The sequence below is a fragment of the Mesoplodon bidens genome (assembly GCF_964165515.1).
Source record: "Mesoplodon bidens genome assembly, chromosome: 10".
NCBI classification, from domain to species: domain Eukaryota; kingdom Metazoa; phylum Chordata; class Mammalia; order Artiodactyla; family Ziphiidae; genus Mesoplodon; species Mesoplodon bidens.
The window spans coordinates 34,907,495-34,925,634 of NC_138172.1; the positions used below are offsets into that span (position 1 = coordinate 34,907,495).

At 39.9% G+C, this 18,140-nt stretch overlaps 1 protein-coding gene across 1 annotated transcript in view; it reads right to left on the reverse strand.

Moving 5' to 3' along the window:
- The window catches only part of CACNA2D3 (calcium voltage-gated channel auxiliary subunit alpha2delta 3), a gene marked incomplete at both ends in the record, with an annotated part of 788,351 nt that overhangs the window by 547,694 nt on the left and 222,517 nt on the right, over positions 1-18,140 (reverse strand). The window contains one exon of the mRNA XM_081246546.1: positions 8,781-8,840. Coding sequence (XP_081102672.1) covers positions 8,781-8,840 — 60 coding nt within the window. The remainder of the gene's footprint in view (positions 1-8,780; positions 8,841-18,140) is intronic.

Consider the following 18,140-nt stretch of genomic DNA (forward strand, 5'->3'; position numbering starts at 1 on the left):
GGAACAAAGAAGTCTATGTTGTACTCACTACTTACATTGTTAGAGTGCAGAAGATTAAACCACTGGAGTCTTCCCTATTATGTATAGTTGATCATTCTCTTCATCTCCTTAATAACTGTTTCCTAAATCCAACTTAATTGGATTCAATAAATTTGGTAGTTTTAGGACATCTACTACATGAATGGAACTATACTAAGTTACAATGAGGAAATTTATAAAAATCATTCGAAGACATAACACAATGCCTAACCTACAAGAAAAATTACTACACATGTAAAGAAGCAAAAAAAATGTGGCTTCAAAAGAAAACAGCACTCAATAGAAACAGAAATGACCCAGATGCTGGAATTAGCAGAGAAGGAATTTAAAACATCTATTGTAGATATGTCTGAGGACTTAAAAGAAATCATGAACATAATTGGTGCATAGATGGGGAATTTCAGCAGGAAATAAAAACAATTTTAAAAGATTTGATAAACAACAAGGTCCTACTGTATAGCACAGGGAACTATATTCATTATCTTGTAATAACCTATAATGGAAAAGAATATGAAAAAGAATATATATATATATCTGAATTACTTTGCTGTACACTAGAAACTAATACAACATTGTAAATCAACTATACTTCAACTAAAAAAAGATTTATTGAAAATTCTAGAACTAAGAGTACAATACATGAAATAAAATATTCCCTGGATGAGTTTAACAGTAGATTGGAGACCACAGAAAAAAAAGGGCTAGTAAACTCGGAGATCAATTAATAGAAAATAGATTGGAAACAAACAAAACAAAGAGCCACACTGATCTGTGGGATGATATTAAGCAATCAAACACAGATGTGACTTAAGTTCCAGAAGAAAATGTAACAAGAATGGGGCAGGTAAAATTTTGAAGAAATAACTGTTAAAATTTTTCCAAATATGGTGAGAATATACAAGAATCTCAGCAAGTTCCAAGCAGAATTACTATAAAGAAAATCACATCTAGTGACACCCTTAACCTATCACACTGTATAGTATACTGAAAATCAAAGATAAGGAGAAAAAATCTTGAAAGCAGGAGAGAAAAAATGACTCAGTGTATCCAGAGGAACAAAGATAAAAATGATGGATGACATTTCATCAGAAACATTAAAGATCAGAAGAGAATGGGATTATATCTTCAAGTGGTAAAAGAAAAATATAAACTGTCAAGTAAAAATTCTGTATCCAGCAAAATTATCCTTCAAAAATGAGGGCAAAATACAGATATTTTTAGCTAAACAAAAGCTGAGGGAAGTTGTTGCTACCAGACCTTCAATGCAAAAAGGAAAAAAAAAAAAAAAGCTAAAAGACGTTCTTCAGGCTGAAGAGATATGATAACAGAAGGAAACTCAATGAAACGAAGAGTGCCAGAAACAGTAAATGTGTAGGTAAATATCAATACATACTACCTTATTTCTTATTTAATTTTTTAAAAGACAGCTGTTTAAAGCAAAACTAAAACAAAATAACATCTTACGGTGTTTATAACACATATAATAGTAAAATATATGACTACACGAAGGAAAGTGGTAGGTAGAAGTGCACTATTCTTGTTTCAGATGGAGTGGTACTTCGCACAGTAAATTAACTCAAGATACACTGTGCACTTAAGTTAAAGATGCCTACTGTAATACTTAAAGTAACAACTAACGAAACATATCTTAAAAAGGGAGATTAGAACTTTCGTGGAGGATGAGGGTCACATCTCAGTTTATGGAAGTCCCACAACCTAGAACAGGGCCTATCACGTGCTGAGTTCTGAATAAATTTAAATTAAGCAACAAATGGACACACATGAATAAAACTAACAGGATAAGAAATGATAAGCATCATTAAAGAGGCAACAATAAAGTATCACTAGGTGAGAAAGACTGTTATATGGAAAGCAGATAAAATCATTTTAATTTTGCATTTATGGAAAATACAGGTATTATGGGTTCTCTGTTGTTACACACACACATAGATGCATGGGAGATGCACAAACTATTGTTTTTGTTCCCCCGGCTAGACCTTATAACTTTGCGGGGAGATTTCTTCTAGCCCTGGAGGAGGTAAATCTAGTCACCACTCAGTCAAGACTCATTCTTCAAGGATTTGCACCAAGGTCCCTTGAACTCCCAGAACAGGCAAGGTCTCCTGTCCTGCACTGTAATTATGCCCTGTGCTTATGTTTCTTTTCTTCCTTCCTCCCTCCCTCCCTCTCTCCCTTCCATTTTATGGCTGCATTGGGTCTTAGCTGCGGCGTGTGGGATTTTCTCTAGTTGTGGCACGTGGGTTTTCTCTTCTTTAGTTGAGGCGCACAGGTTCCAGAGCACGTGGGCTCTGTAGTTTGCAGCACGCAGGCTCTCTAGATGAGGTGCGCTAGCTTAGTAGTTGTGGCGCACAGGCTTAGTTGCCCCAATCAGGGATCAAACCTGTGTCCCCTGCATTGGAAGGTGGATCCTTTAACACTGGACCACCAGGGAAGTCCCTGCTTATGTTTCATGTCATTCATCATGATCAAAATTTTAAAATTATTTCTGTCATCATGTCTTTAAAATCTGTCACTCGCATTAGAGCGTGAGCTCCATGAGAACAAAGACAGCATCTGTCTAGCTCTTGGCCATATCCAAAACCCAGTGCCTGACCCACAGGACATCACTGATAACTATTTGTTGAATGAATCTTGGCACATGAGAGATGAATGAGATCTTAGAAATCATCTAGATATTACAATCTATCTTTTTTTTTTTTTTTTTTTTTTTTTTTTTTTTAAATTTATTTATTTATTTATTTATTTTTGGCTGTGTTGGGTCTTCGTTTCTGTGCGAGGGCTTTCTCTAGTTGTGGCAAGTGGGGGCCACTCCTCATCGCGGTGCACGGGCCTCTCACTATCGCGGCCTCTCTTGTTGTGGAGCACAGGCTCCAGACGCGCAGGCTCAGTAATTGTGGCTCACGGGGCTAGTTGCTCCGCGGCATGTGGGATCTTCCCAGACCAGGGCTCGAACCCGTGTCCCCTGCATTGGCAGGCAGATTCTCAACCACTGCGCCACCAGGGAAGCCCCAATCTATCTTTTTATGGATGATCAATCAGTTCCTTGAGCAAGTAAGTGGTCCAGTTGGGACCAGAACTACCAGAACCTCCATTTTCAGACCTCTAGACCAAAGCTCTCTCTGTAAAAGTTATAACGTTCTAGCCAAATGCACGAAAATGACAGTGTGTGTGCGTGTAACAACAAAGAAATTACTTTGACTTTTAAACGCTCACACTTAAAGATTCCTCAGAAACTATTTACACATCAGTCTTGTGAATAAATGACATATGGCAAGTCCTAACTAAGAAACATCTAATGTAAGATCTTAAAATGCAGAAGACTGTGAACCCTGGCCAAGCTGATAAAAAGAAAAAGGAGGAGAAAAGAAAAAAACAGCATCCCCTGATAAATTACATCAGAAAAGAGGGGCTTATTTTAATACAAAAAGTGTGAAAATTTCCTTCTCTTTTCATTTCTTTCTCCTATAGATGTGAACCCTACCTTTCTTGAGTAGTGCACAAAAGTCAATGAGCTATCTCTATAAAAAAATCTATTTCCAGTTCTGGGGTCTGGGTCTTCCATGTTCCACCTCCTCCCTCAGCAAGGAGTTCAACACCTCACTCAGTCCAAGAGAGCAAGGATGGATTAGGGCTTAACAGAAATACATGAGAAACCCGGTGAGGGCAGTCATCTTCTCCACCCAGCAAGTACTTCTACTAAACCTGACCTTTGCTCTCCTTCACAACATACAGTTTTTCCCCAGGGCAAAGCCTCACTAGCCAGCTGTCAGGAAAAGGACAGCTCTACTCCGCTGTTTGCTAGATGCCCTTCCTAAGCCTTCTGAGAAAGGCTTCCTTCTCCCAGTGGCTAATGTTGGATGTTCTAAAGGGAATGTTGGAGCTCCAGAGCCACCCCTCTCTCCTCCCTGGGTTCTCCTTCAACACAGCCTCCCAATGCAACAGGCAGTGGCAACGAGGTGGAGGAAGATGCTCTAGCAAGTATCACAAGCTGTGCCACCCCGAGATTTCCCATCAGTGGTCTCTACATCACTTCCAATCCAAACCCCTCACCCCAACTCTGAAATCAGGACACTGTGCATGCAAGATAGGTGACAGCAGCTTGGCAGTGACCAGGAGGGGATGTTCAGGACACTGCGTCCTCCCAGTTCCCTTCCACTCACACTTTGTTATCCCTCTGAATGTCATCAGGCTTCTTCCGCCTACTGCTTACAAAGCAACAAAGAAAAATTATTATAGAAAACTTTGTAATCAAAAAGGTTTCCGTAGAATACACAATTCAAAACCACAATTCTTTTTTTCCCCCACTGTGCACCAGCTCTGTGCAATTGGCACTTATTTAAGACAGCTTTCAAAGAAAATATGTTTGCAGTTCAAAGATAAGCAGGTTTTTAGTAAACTGTCAAAAGGACTTTTTTCTTCTTCACTGCCAGTAGAAAAACCCCAAAAGAAAGAATAAGTAAGAGGAGAAGGCTTCTCTCTGAATTATACTACATGCGCAGACCTAGTTTTCTGGAATCATCAATAGCTAGGATAATCAGGGCTAGGGGCTGCCCCCACCACCCCACCCTTGCCCCATCAACATAACGAGAATGAAATGCTAAAATGATCATATGTGATAATTAAGACAGTTTTTAAACTCTTTTCTTATAATTATCAATCTCATATGTGCTCTACAATAAAAACCTATGTTAATTCAAAGCATGGAGTTAAAAAAAAGGGAAGATGCCATTTTAACAAGGCCTGTGTTTGCATCAATTCTAACTGAAAAGTGCCCTAATGGAAATATCAGGGAACAAAGAACAAAACCAAGAGGCCAGTCTGGAACCCATAGGACACCATACAGGGGGACAAGCCCAAGGGCTAAACCGACACCAGTGTCCACAAGAAAGTTTTCCAGCCAATGAACCCACGCAGCTCTGGTTTGTGTGCATGACACTGCACTGTGGGTTGTTCACATATGCTACCCTTCAAAGGCTGTATTTTGTCTCTTGCCCCAACATCGTTTTTGTTAAGAACTAACAACCTAGTGCCATATTTTAGGACCTACAGAAGGGACTACCAATGTCAAGGCTATAAGCTCATAAAGAAAAGGCTAAACCTCTGGAGAAACTGTAAGAGGAAATTTAAATGATAAATAAAATCCTGACAATTAGGAGGCATGACTTTCTTTTGGTAATTTTTGATGATTCTACCAATGAAAAACAAATTCTTCACTTTTAAAGCACATGATGATGCAAAGACACGAAGACTCCAATCTAAAGTGAGAGAAGAGGCAGATCCAGCATCTCTTTTTTATTTTGGAAATGGGATGGTGGAGTGGGGGCTAAGACTATGTAACTTGAAGCTGTACAGTTTAGGAAATATCACAAAAACATTTTTTTTTCCTGTAGGAAAACAGACTCCCAGCTCCCTCTGCTCTTCCGAGCTAATAGCACGGGAACCTCCTCAACATTACTTCATGGTGAGCAGATGGTACTCTGAAATTTTTTTGATAAAAACAATCCACTGGCAGGTGTTGTAGAGAGGTCAGTGGAACCCAGATTAACAATTGATCAGTTCTAATGGACCGTCATAGCAATAAACTCAGAGCCTGTACACAGACCTGCTACCCCAGGAAGAGCAACGGGGCTGACACCCAAGCTGTTAACAGACTTGCGCATAACAGCATCAATGTTTCACAGCTTCAAAACCTTCATCTAAGCATACATACATTCTTTGATGCATATCCATTTTCTCCAAATCATCTCTTTTCCAGGTTTCCACAAAAGTGCACATGGTTTACTCTGGCCCAGAGAACATTCTGTCATGGTCCAGATAGTGAATGACACTCTGTAATATTGACAGATTATTTCAACATCTACTCTGTGCTCAGTCAGACCACAGCTGTAGCCTCTGATATTCGTCTGTACTTATACAGAACAGATGACAATGGGGGAGGAAAAACAGGGCCCATCTTCTTTGTTCCCAAGAGAACAAAAACTATAAGACTCCAGAGACCCGTTCTCTCAGTCTCTATTTTTTTTGAGAGGGATACTCATGCTGCATTCGTGTTTCCATCACCACATTTGACAAGGGAATCAGTGTGCTGCACCAGAATTTTATTGTAAAGGATCAATCACAGGAAGGAAGTCAGAGCACTCTTAGAAAATAACAATTGCTTCAGATGGACACAAAAAAAAGCACACTAAAGTTAGTTAAGCTAAACGACAGAACACTGTTTCTCTCCTGAAGGATAAATAATCCTGCAAGTCAATTAATCATTCCCTCCCTCACCCAGTTACTTTTTGCAGACAACTGATCTCAAAATAAAATTGACTAGGGCTTCCCTGGTGGTGCAGTGGTTGAGAGTCCGCCTGCTGATGCAGAGGACACGGGTTCGTGCCCGGGTCCGGGAAGATCCCACATGCCGCGGAGTGGCTAGGCCCGTGAGCCATGGCCGCTGAGCCTGTGCGTCCGGAGCCTGTGCTCCGCAACGGGAGAGGCCACAACAGTGAGAGGCCCGCATACCGCAAAAAAAAAAAAAAAAAAAAAAAAAAAAATTGACTATATGAGCCATAAACACCAGATTTTCCAAAAGAGTCCTTTGGAAATCTTTGTTGTATTTTTCCTGGTCATCACATCTGAAGGCACTTTGTTTCTTTGTGTCATTATTGATGATATTACCTTTGATTACCTGTCTAAGATGGTTCATCCATAATAAAGCTGCTATAATTCCCTTTGTAATTAATAAGCAATTTGTGGGCAGATACTTTGAGATTGTCAATGTCCTGTTCTTCCTCAAACTTTCACCTGCTAGTTTTAGCATCTATTGAAGATTCTTGCCTGAATCAATTATTACCATAATTTTATAACTCTATCATTTCTTCTACATTTAGTAGTTGGCATTCTACTGTAAGAGTGTTTCCTTCTCTTTTATTTATGTATTTATCTATTTGTCTGTCTATTTATTTATTATCAGATTGGACTCACAGATTCTTATCAAATTTAAGTTGATTTGAGTTGAATTTCTGTCATTTACAACCAGAATATTCCTGAAAAGGCTTCTGGAACTCCCAAGGAGACATAGTTTCCCTTGGCAATGCATTCAAGAGACCCTTACAATCTTCAGACCTAAAAGGTGCTTCTTGATGCTTTCATCAAATCCCTCTGGTCTACTCTAAGAAGTCCAAACCCTCTGAAGGGGAGGCACACTTAAGACAAATGTGACCAACAAATGCACCCTGGTGTGCCTATAGGAAGGCAAGGTGCTTCTTGCTATTTTCAGCTGACTCCTCTGCTCTTTCTCTGTAGCTCTGCTCTAAGAGCAGGGCTGGCTTCCCCACTCCTCTCCAGATGTTACCAACAGTCCCCAGGGCTTCTCTGCCTCCCCCTGGAGCCTCTCATGCTTGGCTACATTCTTGGTTCTATTTGCTTCACACGTTGGGTGTTATGACTGAAAATGACCCCCAATGGTGGGCTTGATATTTTCTGTTTCCACTCCGGACCCATTTTTCACCCTTTTCCACTCAAAGCCTCAGAAAGTCTGAACCAAATCAACTACACCAACAGTTGGGTTCAGCCAAAGGTGGGTACCAGCAAGAGATGAGAAGGCTAGAGACAGTTATCAGTGTATCTTTTTCCCCAGATTCTACACTTGCTAGCTCACCATCTCTCTATCAATTTCCCATTCCACATAGCTACTCTCCCTGGGTTCTAGAAACCACTCCCTCCCCTTGCTCCTTCAGGCCAGGAGTGTGGCTTGCCCGGGGGTACAACACCATTGCTTGTTGGTTTCTCTTACCATACATCTGTAAATATTTTCTTTATTAAACTTTCCTCCATTACCCCGTTTGAGTGTGCTTTCTTTTACAAGAGGTACAACCATGGGACAGAGACACAGCCAAAGGCTATCTTTGGTATCACCATCTTTTTCTGTGCTTGAAGATTTATCTTTTCCATATAAATGAAAACATAGCAAAATAAACACTACTTCCTAATTGTGACCACATGGCACTAAAAGAGATATGTTCTAGCAAGGCACAGACTTAAGGAATTAAGACTCACCCCTGTTTTGCTAGCAGTGAGGAAAAGTCACAAACCCAAAATAACAATACAGATGAAATTTCCTTCTGGAGGGACCCACAGGGACCTCCAAGTATTATTCAATTCACTTCTTGCCTTTAACTATGTTTTATATATACATGACAGCATCAAAGTCCTTCTCAATCAGACACAGGTGTGCCATGATTAGATATGGGATCCACAACAAAAATTTATTAAGCAGATGTTCAAATCCCAGGTCTGTGAATGATTTAATTTTTAAATATAATTAACAGTCAATTCAAGGTTAGATCCATACATAACAACATTGCTTTCAGTCACTTAAAATGCAGCCATGGAAGAGGGATTTGGATATATTCTGCCATCTATCTTATCAATTTACCATTAAAAGCTCTGGTGATTATTGTCAGTTGACTGATTAACTCCCCCAGAATTAGAGAGGAAACCTGGTTACATGCATGTAAGTGTGTGTTATCACCTATTGTAACTTGCATAGTGGAAAATGGTTGAGGATCACTGTCCTGTCTTGTCAAAAAATAGGCACATTTATTCCAACCCTGTACCATTCTCTCAAGAGCCTTCTCTCCAAACCTCTGAACCCTGGTGTTCCCAGTATACTTAGTGTTTCTCCTTTGGCAGCAAACACACAAAACAATTTAACTCAAACTATAATCAGTTACCTGCAAGTCTGCATCAAATTCATGTTTCAGGTGTGCTTCCTCTGCAGCCTCCACCAGACGCTGGCAAGATAGAAAGCAACACAAAGGATCAGAACTGTAGCCTCGACCCCATTTCAACAACATGAAAAGACTGAAGTTTCTCCACTGCCCAAAAATGACAGATCATATCATGGCATGTGAACTGTGACCTGGTGCCTTTGCTTCCATGAAACTGAAAATAACATCAGTGTCAAAATCTAGTTTTTGCTTTCATCATCCAATCATATGTGTATATAAATACACGTATGTTCTGCATCCACTTTCGTAAAAATTCAAAGACACTGGCCCTTGAGGCCAGATATGGACTCCAAAAGCTACCTAGAAAAGTGCATTCCTTAAGCATAGAAGGCCCTTAGTCAAGATGTATTGAATTGAATCGAGTCTAACTCTAAGTGGGCTTTCTTCCTCAATGGTTTAGAAGTAGTACTTAATTCCCTCAATTATTTAAGGTCAATTCTTTCTGCACCCAGCTCTGGTACATAATTATCAGATGACAGTTATTTGAATTTAATGGTACCTCAATGCCACTTTGACAATCTGCATCCCAATAAGAAAATCACTAAAATTAAATCAATATGCAACACCTGTAAGTACACAACTCTTGTTATTCTTCTTAGATAAGTAAATTCAACCAATTCATATTATTATGAAAATAATTTCATAAAATTCCATTTAACATCAATGAGTCAACTATCAAATCATTTATTCTTTAATTTGAACTTTCCAACAATAAGTTATTTCCCACCATGAAAATGTATGCTACAGGATATTGCAGAAAACTCGTTTAATGAAATAATATTTCACTGAAATTTTATTGAACTAAAAGCAAAACCTTAGATTCAAGTAAAAAATTCAACCATTTATATTTTTTCCACAGTTATTCTTGTAGCCTATGCTGTCTTTAGCTTGCTTTTTCTTGACATATTATAGAACTGAGTTTAACAGCCCTGTTTCAAAAATGATGACATCAGTATTAATTTCTAAATGATCACAAATCAACAGACAAATGTTCCATGAATAATTATAATATTAAATTGGACATGGAAATAAAGAGAGTGAAATTTATTTGGGTAAGTTAGGCACCAGTACGAGCACTAAAGCCCTCTCTCTCCACCAGCGTTCCCCATAGATTGGAATCTGGGAGAGGTGGCCAATCTGGTTTCTCACATTCTCTTCAGATAGTCAGGAAGCGGCTTCGCCTTCTCTGGTCAATCAAAGAACAGACCCCAGGAGAACATTACAGGGCCAGAGCCAGAAGATCCAGTTCTAATTCTAGTGAAGATGCAACTCCCTACCATTGCAAAATTTGGGCAGGCCCTTCCTCTCTCTGATTCTCAGTTTCCTCATCCCAAACACATGAAAAGGCGATCCCAGATCAGTGGTTCTCAAAGTGCAGTCCCCCACCAACAGCATCAGTTTCACCTGAGAACCTGTTAGAAACTCACATTTTCAAGCCCCATCCCAGTCCTACAGAATCAGAAGCTCTGGGGCTGAGCCAAGCAACCTGTTTTAACAAGCTCTCTGGGTGATTCAGAAGCTGCTGAAGTTTGAGAGCCATTGACTACAAATAGCACTCACCCCAGACCCCCTTGATTTATGAGCACCACCAACCTTCCAACGTTTCCTAAATCTCATTTATCTCTTTAAAATCTGTATGTGTATATATATATATATATATATATATATATATGCATTTCCACTATAAGACATAAAATACTTTATAGAAGAGAGGCATAAAACAAAGGACAGAAAACAGAGAAAAAGCAAAAGAGAGACACTATCTGTGTAGACTGGACACACTGGCCCCAAACTTTCAATGGGTTGTGGTCTTCTTGGAACCATCCTAGTCAATGAAGCTTGTTAGTGTCCTGTGATTACTTGACACAATTTGCATATGTATCAATGTGGACCCTGAAAAATAAATGACTGACAGTGATTTAAGAAAACTATGTGAGAGCTTATTTTCTTAATCATTGTAACAGATTTAGAATGTATATGCATGTATCATGCATATACATTCTAAATTACATTTCCATATTGAGCTTTACAGAGTGTGTATAACAAATATTATGCATCTCTGAACACTTACATATCACAAAAACCCATTCATTCTGACTGTATTTACTTAAACTTATAGAAGTTGTTTTCTCATGGTGTCTAAGCACTCTGAGAACAGAGAAGAAATGTCGATGAAATGGACAAATGACTGAAAGATAAGAACAAAATAAAATTTCTCAATTATCAAGACAGATAATATAGAAAAAAGTGAAAAATTGGAAATGCAAAAAAAAAAAAAAAGAAAAGGAAAGCTGTATAGGACCAACAAATAAGAGAACAAGACAAATAATAAGCAATTTGAAGTTATCATGAAAGAACATAGCATGAAATTTATTTCATATATAACGTTTTATTTACATTTATATGTAGGTATATGTATATCACACATACATGCCAATAACAAATTTGTGTGTACTATAACATGAAATGTATTTCAACTACAAATACTGCAATACAAGCCATGGGGCACAAGAAGATAACACATTGGAAACAATTCTGTAATATTGTACAAACCACTGACATCAGCCAGAACACTGTTCTTTGTGTGGAGCTGTGAGCCCACGAGAATTTTAATCCTGCTGGCCAGTTTTTACGTTCATTTTCTAGTTAAATTTGCTACATGCCTTTTTTTAACTTAATTTACCTCCATATTTGTTTCCATAAAGATATTTTCCCATCATGCTCACTACAGAGCTTTAGGAGATATGATTCATAAAAAGACAGTCAACTGGCAGCCACACATAATACTGCCTCATGTGAAGCACAGAAGTACTTTGGAACAGGACTCTTTGAAAGGACATACCCTTCTTGCCATGGGGTTATTCCAATCTGCTCTCTTGATTCCAGCAGGAGACAGGCCTACATTTTATGGGAGAATTCAGGGGGAACCCCCCCACACACACACCAAGAACAGGCTCAGCTGCTATGCACAATTATGACAAACAGAACATCAAGAACTAGGTACCTTTTGGAAAGAACAAAACATAGTCGATCTTCTTGAAACACTCTTATAAAGATAAATGAATTAAAAGAAATGTTATTTAATAAGGAAATCATGTGCTATAAATTTACCTAAAACAGAGTAGTCCTGGGGACAGAGTTCCTATTGTTAATAAAATAAAAATAAATTGAATCATCATTAACAAAATCAAAACCACTCAACTTCCAGCTCTGATGCTTGCCAGTAGAAAATAACAGCCCAGAATGTCTCTTTCTGAGCAAATATCCTTATCATCTCAGTCAAATTAAGTATGTTTTTAAAATAAGTTTGATCATTATTTGCAGGCATGAAAAATCAATTTAAATGTGCTAATATTTTAGTTATTATATAAGGAACTGCCAATGAGCCTGAGGAGAACTGTTACTCTATTATATCCATTAGAGAGGCAGTGTTCTTTTAATAATAGTAAGTTAATTTTCTCTTGTATGAATTCCCCTTTTGGATCTGCAGATTGGATTACAGAACTGTGAATGTGGCTTTTAATTAAGACTGAACACTGGAAGTAAAAATGGCTTTGAAGACTAATATTCAAAACTGAGCTTTGAGGTCAGGGAAAGCAGCAGTTTTGTCCACAGATATTCCTTCCCCCTTAATGACCAAACATTTCCTTACTCAGTAAAAATGATAACAATATAGCAGAATATACATCCTGGCCTTGGAACAAAGCACCTACAAGCTAAAAAGTTGTAATTCATCAATTGATACACATTACATTGACTTTTAAGATTTCTAAATAACTCTTCCTTTTTAGTGGAATAAATACAAACAAAAGCTATCTTTATATATAAGAAATGCTAGAAGCCACGGACCATGGATAGTATTTTATAGCTGTGGGTAATAGTGGGGATATTAAAACATTTCATTTAAAATCACATCTTAGGGTTTCCCTGGTGGCGCAGAGGTTGAGAGTCCGCCTGCCGATGCAGGGGACATGGGTTCGTGCCCCGGTCCAGGAAGGTTCCACATGCCACGGAGCGGCTAGGCCCGTGAGCCATGGCCGCTGAGCCTGCACGTCCGGAGCCTGTGCTCCACAACGGGAAAGGCCACAACAGTGAGAGGCCGCGTACCGCAAAAAAAAAAAAAAAAAAAAAATCACATCTTATTTCTTGTTACAATGACCCCACGTACATCCATGCAACAATACAGAAGGCACAGCAACGGAGACCCAACACAGCCAAAAATAAAAAATAAAATAAAATAAATAAAAAACTAAAAAAAAAAAACAGAAATATAAAAACCATATGAAAAGCAAAGAAAAAAGTTATTTTTATTTCTCATGTTAAAGCTAAAAAGCTTTTGCTTGTAAATTCTGTGATCATGGGATGCTGGAATTTAACAAAGATTTCAAAGCACTTAATATGTTCAGTGATTTTCATTTTATGTTTTGCAGGAACACATTTAATACTCATACCAGGCTTTTATTGCCATTTTTTACTCAAAAGAGTACTCTTTCTCAAATAATGCTTAAATTCAATTGAAGGGATTCTAAGGAAAATGTGTAATCATTAACATGGATTTGGGCTGCATCAATGATTAAATTAGAGCTAGTTATCAAATTGTCATTAATACCAGAATGAGAGATCACGTGAGTCTTCCTTCAAATCAGTAAGAGCTAAACATGTAGAAAAGCAGCCAAATGGAGCGAGCAAGTAGAAGTATTAATTACTGTCACAAACACACCCAGTGTGGCATGGTTCATCTTTTCCTTACACAAGGGTTAGTGGCTTTTGTTGTAATGACTAGAGTTTGATGGAGTAAGAGTTATACCTTTTGCCAATCAGTGTGTATATTGGATGAATACTATCCTAGCACCATGTTACAGGGCAGGACTTGAACCTGACATGCTGACCATCTGAAGAGGTAAGGACAGAGGAAAACTAGGTCCTCTCTACAGTCACAGATTTCAAACTCAACTGATCCTAGAAATAAAAATGAAAAATCTCTTCTCTCATTAAATGCCATCAGTGCATCAAAAGATGTCCAGAAATATGGACAAAATGAGAATTGTTCCAGGACTAATTTCAAACACTCCTTTCTTGTATGAACAGTCAGAAACCAACAATTTAAGAATCATTACACTGGGGGAAAAATGTAAGATATTTAAATTTACATTTTCATTCCATCTGGTGTTTTAATCCCTTCCCTTCTGTAATCCGGATAGAGTTTTTATCACTCTGTAACAGTGTAGATTAATCTTTGATGCTTTTGTAGCTAGAGTAATTGAAGGACTTGTATCACCAATGAGCCACCGCACATCATGAGGTGGTCTAAAGAAGGATGGAGGACATGCACAGGAAAATAGCTATTTCAATATAAAAGGCTAAGTGATAAATTATGGTAAAAATAGGCCACGAAGCTTCCCAGAAAAAGGCACATTTAAGCTGAGCCCTAAAGGAAAACAGGACATTGCTAAAACAGTGTTCCAGCCCAAGAAAACATTGTAAACAAAGTTCCCAGAAAAAGGCACATTTAAGCTGAGCCCTAAAGGAAAACGGGACATTGCTAAAACAGTGTTCCAGCCCAAGAAAGCATTGTAAAGAAAGTTTTGGAGGCAAGAAAACTTCCAGGACTTTGTTCTAGAAACAGCTGTATCTCAGAGACCTACACAGAGACCACATCAATGGCTGCATGACCATCAGGCAATACCAGGGCAAAGGAATAACCTGGAGAGATAGACATCAACTAGACAAGAAGAAATCCAAGACATCTTTCCCTACACTCTGAAACGCTGAAACTGCAGTTACAGTAATATCTGAGAGCTTAATAATATTCAGTAATCCTTACTGATACAAATGCTTTCGCTTTTCAGTTCCAACAGGAAAGGCACATATAAATCACCAACTATCAAGATGATCATTTCTTTAGAGAAAAACAACTTTTAAGGAGCCTTCATTATTTCTTTGATCCTGTAGAAGAAATAAGCTTTGTTGCACACAAATGAACATTTTGTATAAAATGACCTTCTGCTTGAAAGCTGCAAAGATTGCTTCTGCTTTAAAAACAGCAAATATTTCAAAGTGGATTATAAAAGCTAATCTATAAAGTTTCCAGAGAAAACAGGTAATGGAACAATAGAGCAAACACATCTTGTGTATGTGGGGAGAGTTTTCTTCCCTTCCTCTACCTCCCTCTTCCTGTCTCTTTCAGATTGCATAAGACAACACCAGCCTTTTACAGACAAAATAAGCCTAGAGTTTACATCAGAAGACTTGATCACAATCAATAAAAAATTATCTTTGTTTCCACAGGAGATATCTGTTATCAATTTGAGGCTGATTAAATTAATAGCTATTATCAACATGAGTGGCCAATTTCCAAACCAAAGTCATCTCATTCTACATCTAAGGCTACATTTGCCAAAATGTAACATTTGCAAAGCTATTGAAGATGGAAACAGCCAAACTTTGCTCAAAAGGCTACCCAAGGGCCAAGGCAGCTGAGGAGGAGACAGGAAGAAAAGACAACCTTATTTGTCAGCCCAAGTAAATTTTTCCAAATGATCCAGCATTTTAAAACATGGTCTTCTGCTTATATAGTCCTCCTGGGAGTGGTTTAGAGTTGAATTACCAAAATCAAGGCTATTTAACCATAAACCCTGTAAAGTCCCCTCCGAACACTTCAGTTCCAAGATAACTGAACACTTTTCTTTGTGGGCAATGGTACTCCCATTAACTTCCTGAGAGGACAAGTTCGAGATGAAAAGAACTATGACATGTCAGTTTGAGGATGAACATTTGTTTTACACAATGGAAGTCACCTATCACTGAGGGCTCTGACAAGTGGTGAATGAAATTCTGTTCCAGCCCTTAATTACATCTTTCCAGAGCTGACTCAAGAGGTTTTGACTGCAACCCACAATGGCAGAGCACTGAAGGTACTGTCCAACTAGCTAAGGAAGATGTAAACATCTGCCTAAAATAAGAAAGATAAGGGGACTTCCGGGTAAGATGGCGGAAGAGTAACACGCGGAGATCACCTTCCTCCCCACTGATACACCAGAAATACAGCTACACGTGGAACACCTCCTACAGAACACCTACTGAACGCTGGCAGAAGACCCCAGACCTCCCAAAAGGCAAGAAACTCCCCACATACCTGGGTAGGGCAAAGCGGAGAGATTCCCGCACAGAGGATCGGTGCCGAGCAGCACTCACCAGCCTGAGAGGCTTGTCTGCTCGCCCACCAGGGCGGGCGGCGCTGGAAGCTGAGGCTCGGGCTTCGGTCAGAGCGCAGGGAGAGGACTGGGGCTGGCGGCGAGAACTCAGCCTGAAGGGGGCTAATGTGCCACAGCTAGCCGGCAGGGAGTCCAGGAAAACTCTGGAGCTGCCGAAGAGGCAAGAGACTTTTTCACCCTCTTGGTTTCCTGGTGCGCGAGGGGAGGGGATTAAGAGCGCTGCTTAAAGGGGCTCCACAGACGGGCGCGAGTCACGACTGAAAGCGCGGAGCCCAGTGACGGGCGTGGGACACTGGGGCTGCTGCTGCCGCCGCCAAGAAGCCTGTGTGCGAGCGCAGGTCACTGTCCACACCGCCCTTCCGGGAGCCTGTGCAGCCCGCCACTGCCGGGGTCCTGGGATCCAGGGGCGGCTTCCCTGGGAGAACGCACGGCGCACCTCGGGCTGGTGCAACGTCACGCCGAACTCTACCGCTGCAGGCTCGCCCCGCACTCCGTGCCCCTCCCTCCCGCCCGGCCTGAGTGAGCCAGAGTCCCCGAAGAGGCTGCTCCTTTAACCCTGTCCTGTCTGAGCGAAGAACAGACGCCCTCTGGCGACCTACACGCAGAGGCGGGGCCAAATCCAAAGCTGAGACCCAGGAGCTGTGAGAACAAAGAAGAGAAAGGGAAACCTCTCCCAGCAGCCTCAGAAGCAGCGGATTAAAGCTCCACAATCAACTTGATGTACCCTGCATCTGTGGAATACATGAATAGACAACAAATCATCCCAAATTGAGGAGCCAGGAGTCAGTGCTGTGCCTCTGCGGTGGGAGAGCCAACTTCAGGACACTGGTCCACAAGAGACCTCCCAGCTCCACATAATATCAAACGGCGAAAATCTTCCAGAGATCTCCATCTCAACACCAGCACCCAGCTTCACTCAACGACCAGCAAGCTACAGTGCTGGACACCCTATGCCAAACAACTAGCAAGACAGGAACACAACGCCACCCATTAGCAAAGAGGCGGCCTAAAATCATAAAAAGTCCGCAGACACCCCAAAACACACCACCAGACGTGGACCTGCCCACCAGAAAGACAAGATCCAGCCTCATCCACCAGAACACAGGCACTAGTCCCCTCCACCAGGAAGCCTACACAACCCACTAAACCAACCTTAGCCACTGGGGACAGACACCAAAAACAACGGGAACTACGAACCTGCAGCCTGCAAAAAGGAGACCCCAAACACAGTAACATAAGCAAAATGAGAAGACAGAAAAACACACAGCAGGAGAAGGAGCAAGATAAAAACCCACCAGACCTAACAAATGAAGAGGTAATAGGCAGTCTACCTGAAAAAGAATTCAAAATAATGATGGTAAAGATGATCCAAGATTCTATTTCCCAGATCCAAAATCTTGGAAATAGAATAGACAAAATGCAAGAAACAGTTAACAAGGACCTAGAAGAACTAAAGATGAATCAAGCATCGATTAAAAACACAATACATGAAATAAAAAATACTCTAGATGGGATCAATAGCAGAATAACTGAGGCAGAAGAACGGATAAGTGAGGTGGAAGATAAAATAGTGGAAATAACTGCTGCAGAGCAAAATAAAGAAAAAAGAATGAAAAGAACAGAGGACAGTCTCAGAGACCTCTGGGACAACATTAAACGCACCAACATTCGAATTATAGGGGTTCCAGAAGAAGAAGAGAAAAAGAAAGGGACTGAGAAAATATTTGAAGAGATTATAGTTGAAAACTTCCCTAATATGGGAAAGGAAATAGTTAATCAAGTCCAGGAGGCACAGAGAGTCCCATACAGAATAAATCCAAGGAGAAATACGCCAAGACACATATTAATCAAACTGTCAAAAATTAAACACAAAGAAATCATATTAAAAGCAGCAAGGCAAAAACAACAAATAACACACAAGGGAATCCCCATCAGGATAACAGCTGATCTCTCAGCAGAAACTCTACAAGCCAGAAGGGAGTGGCAGGACATAATTAAAGTGATGAAAGAGAAAAACCTGCAACCAAGATTACTCTACCCAGCAAGGATCTCATTCAGATTTGATGGAGAAATTAAAACGTTTACAGAC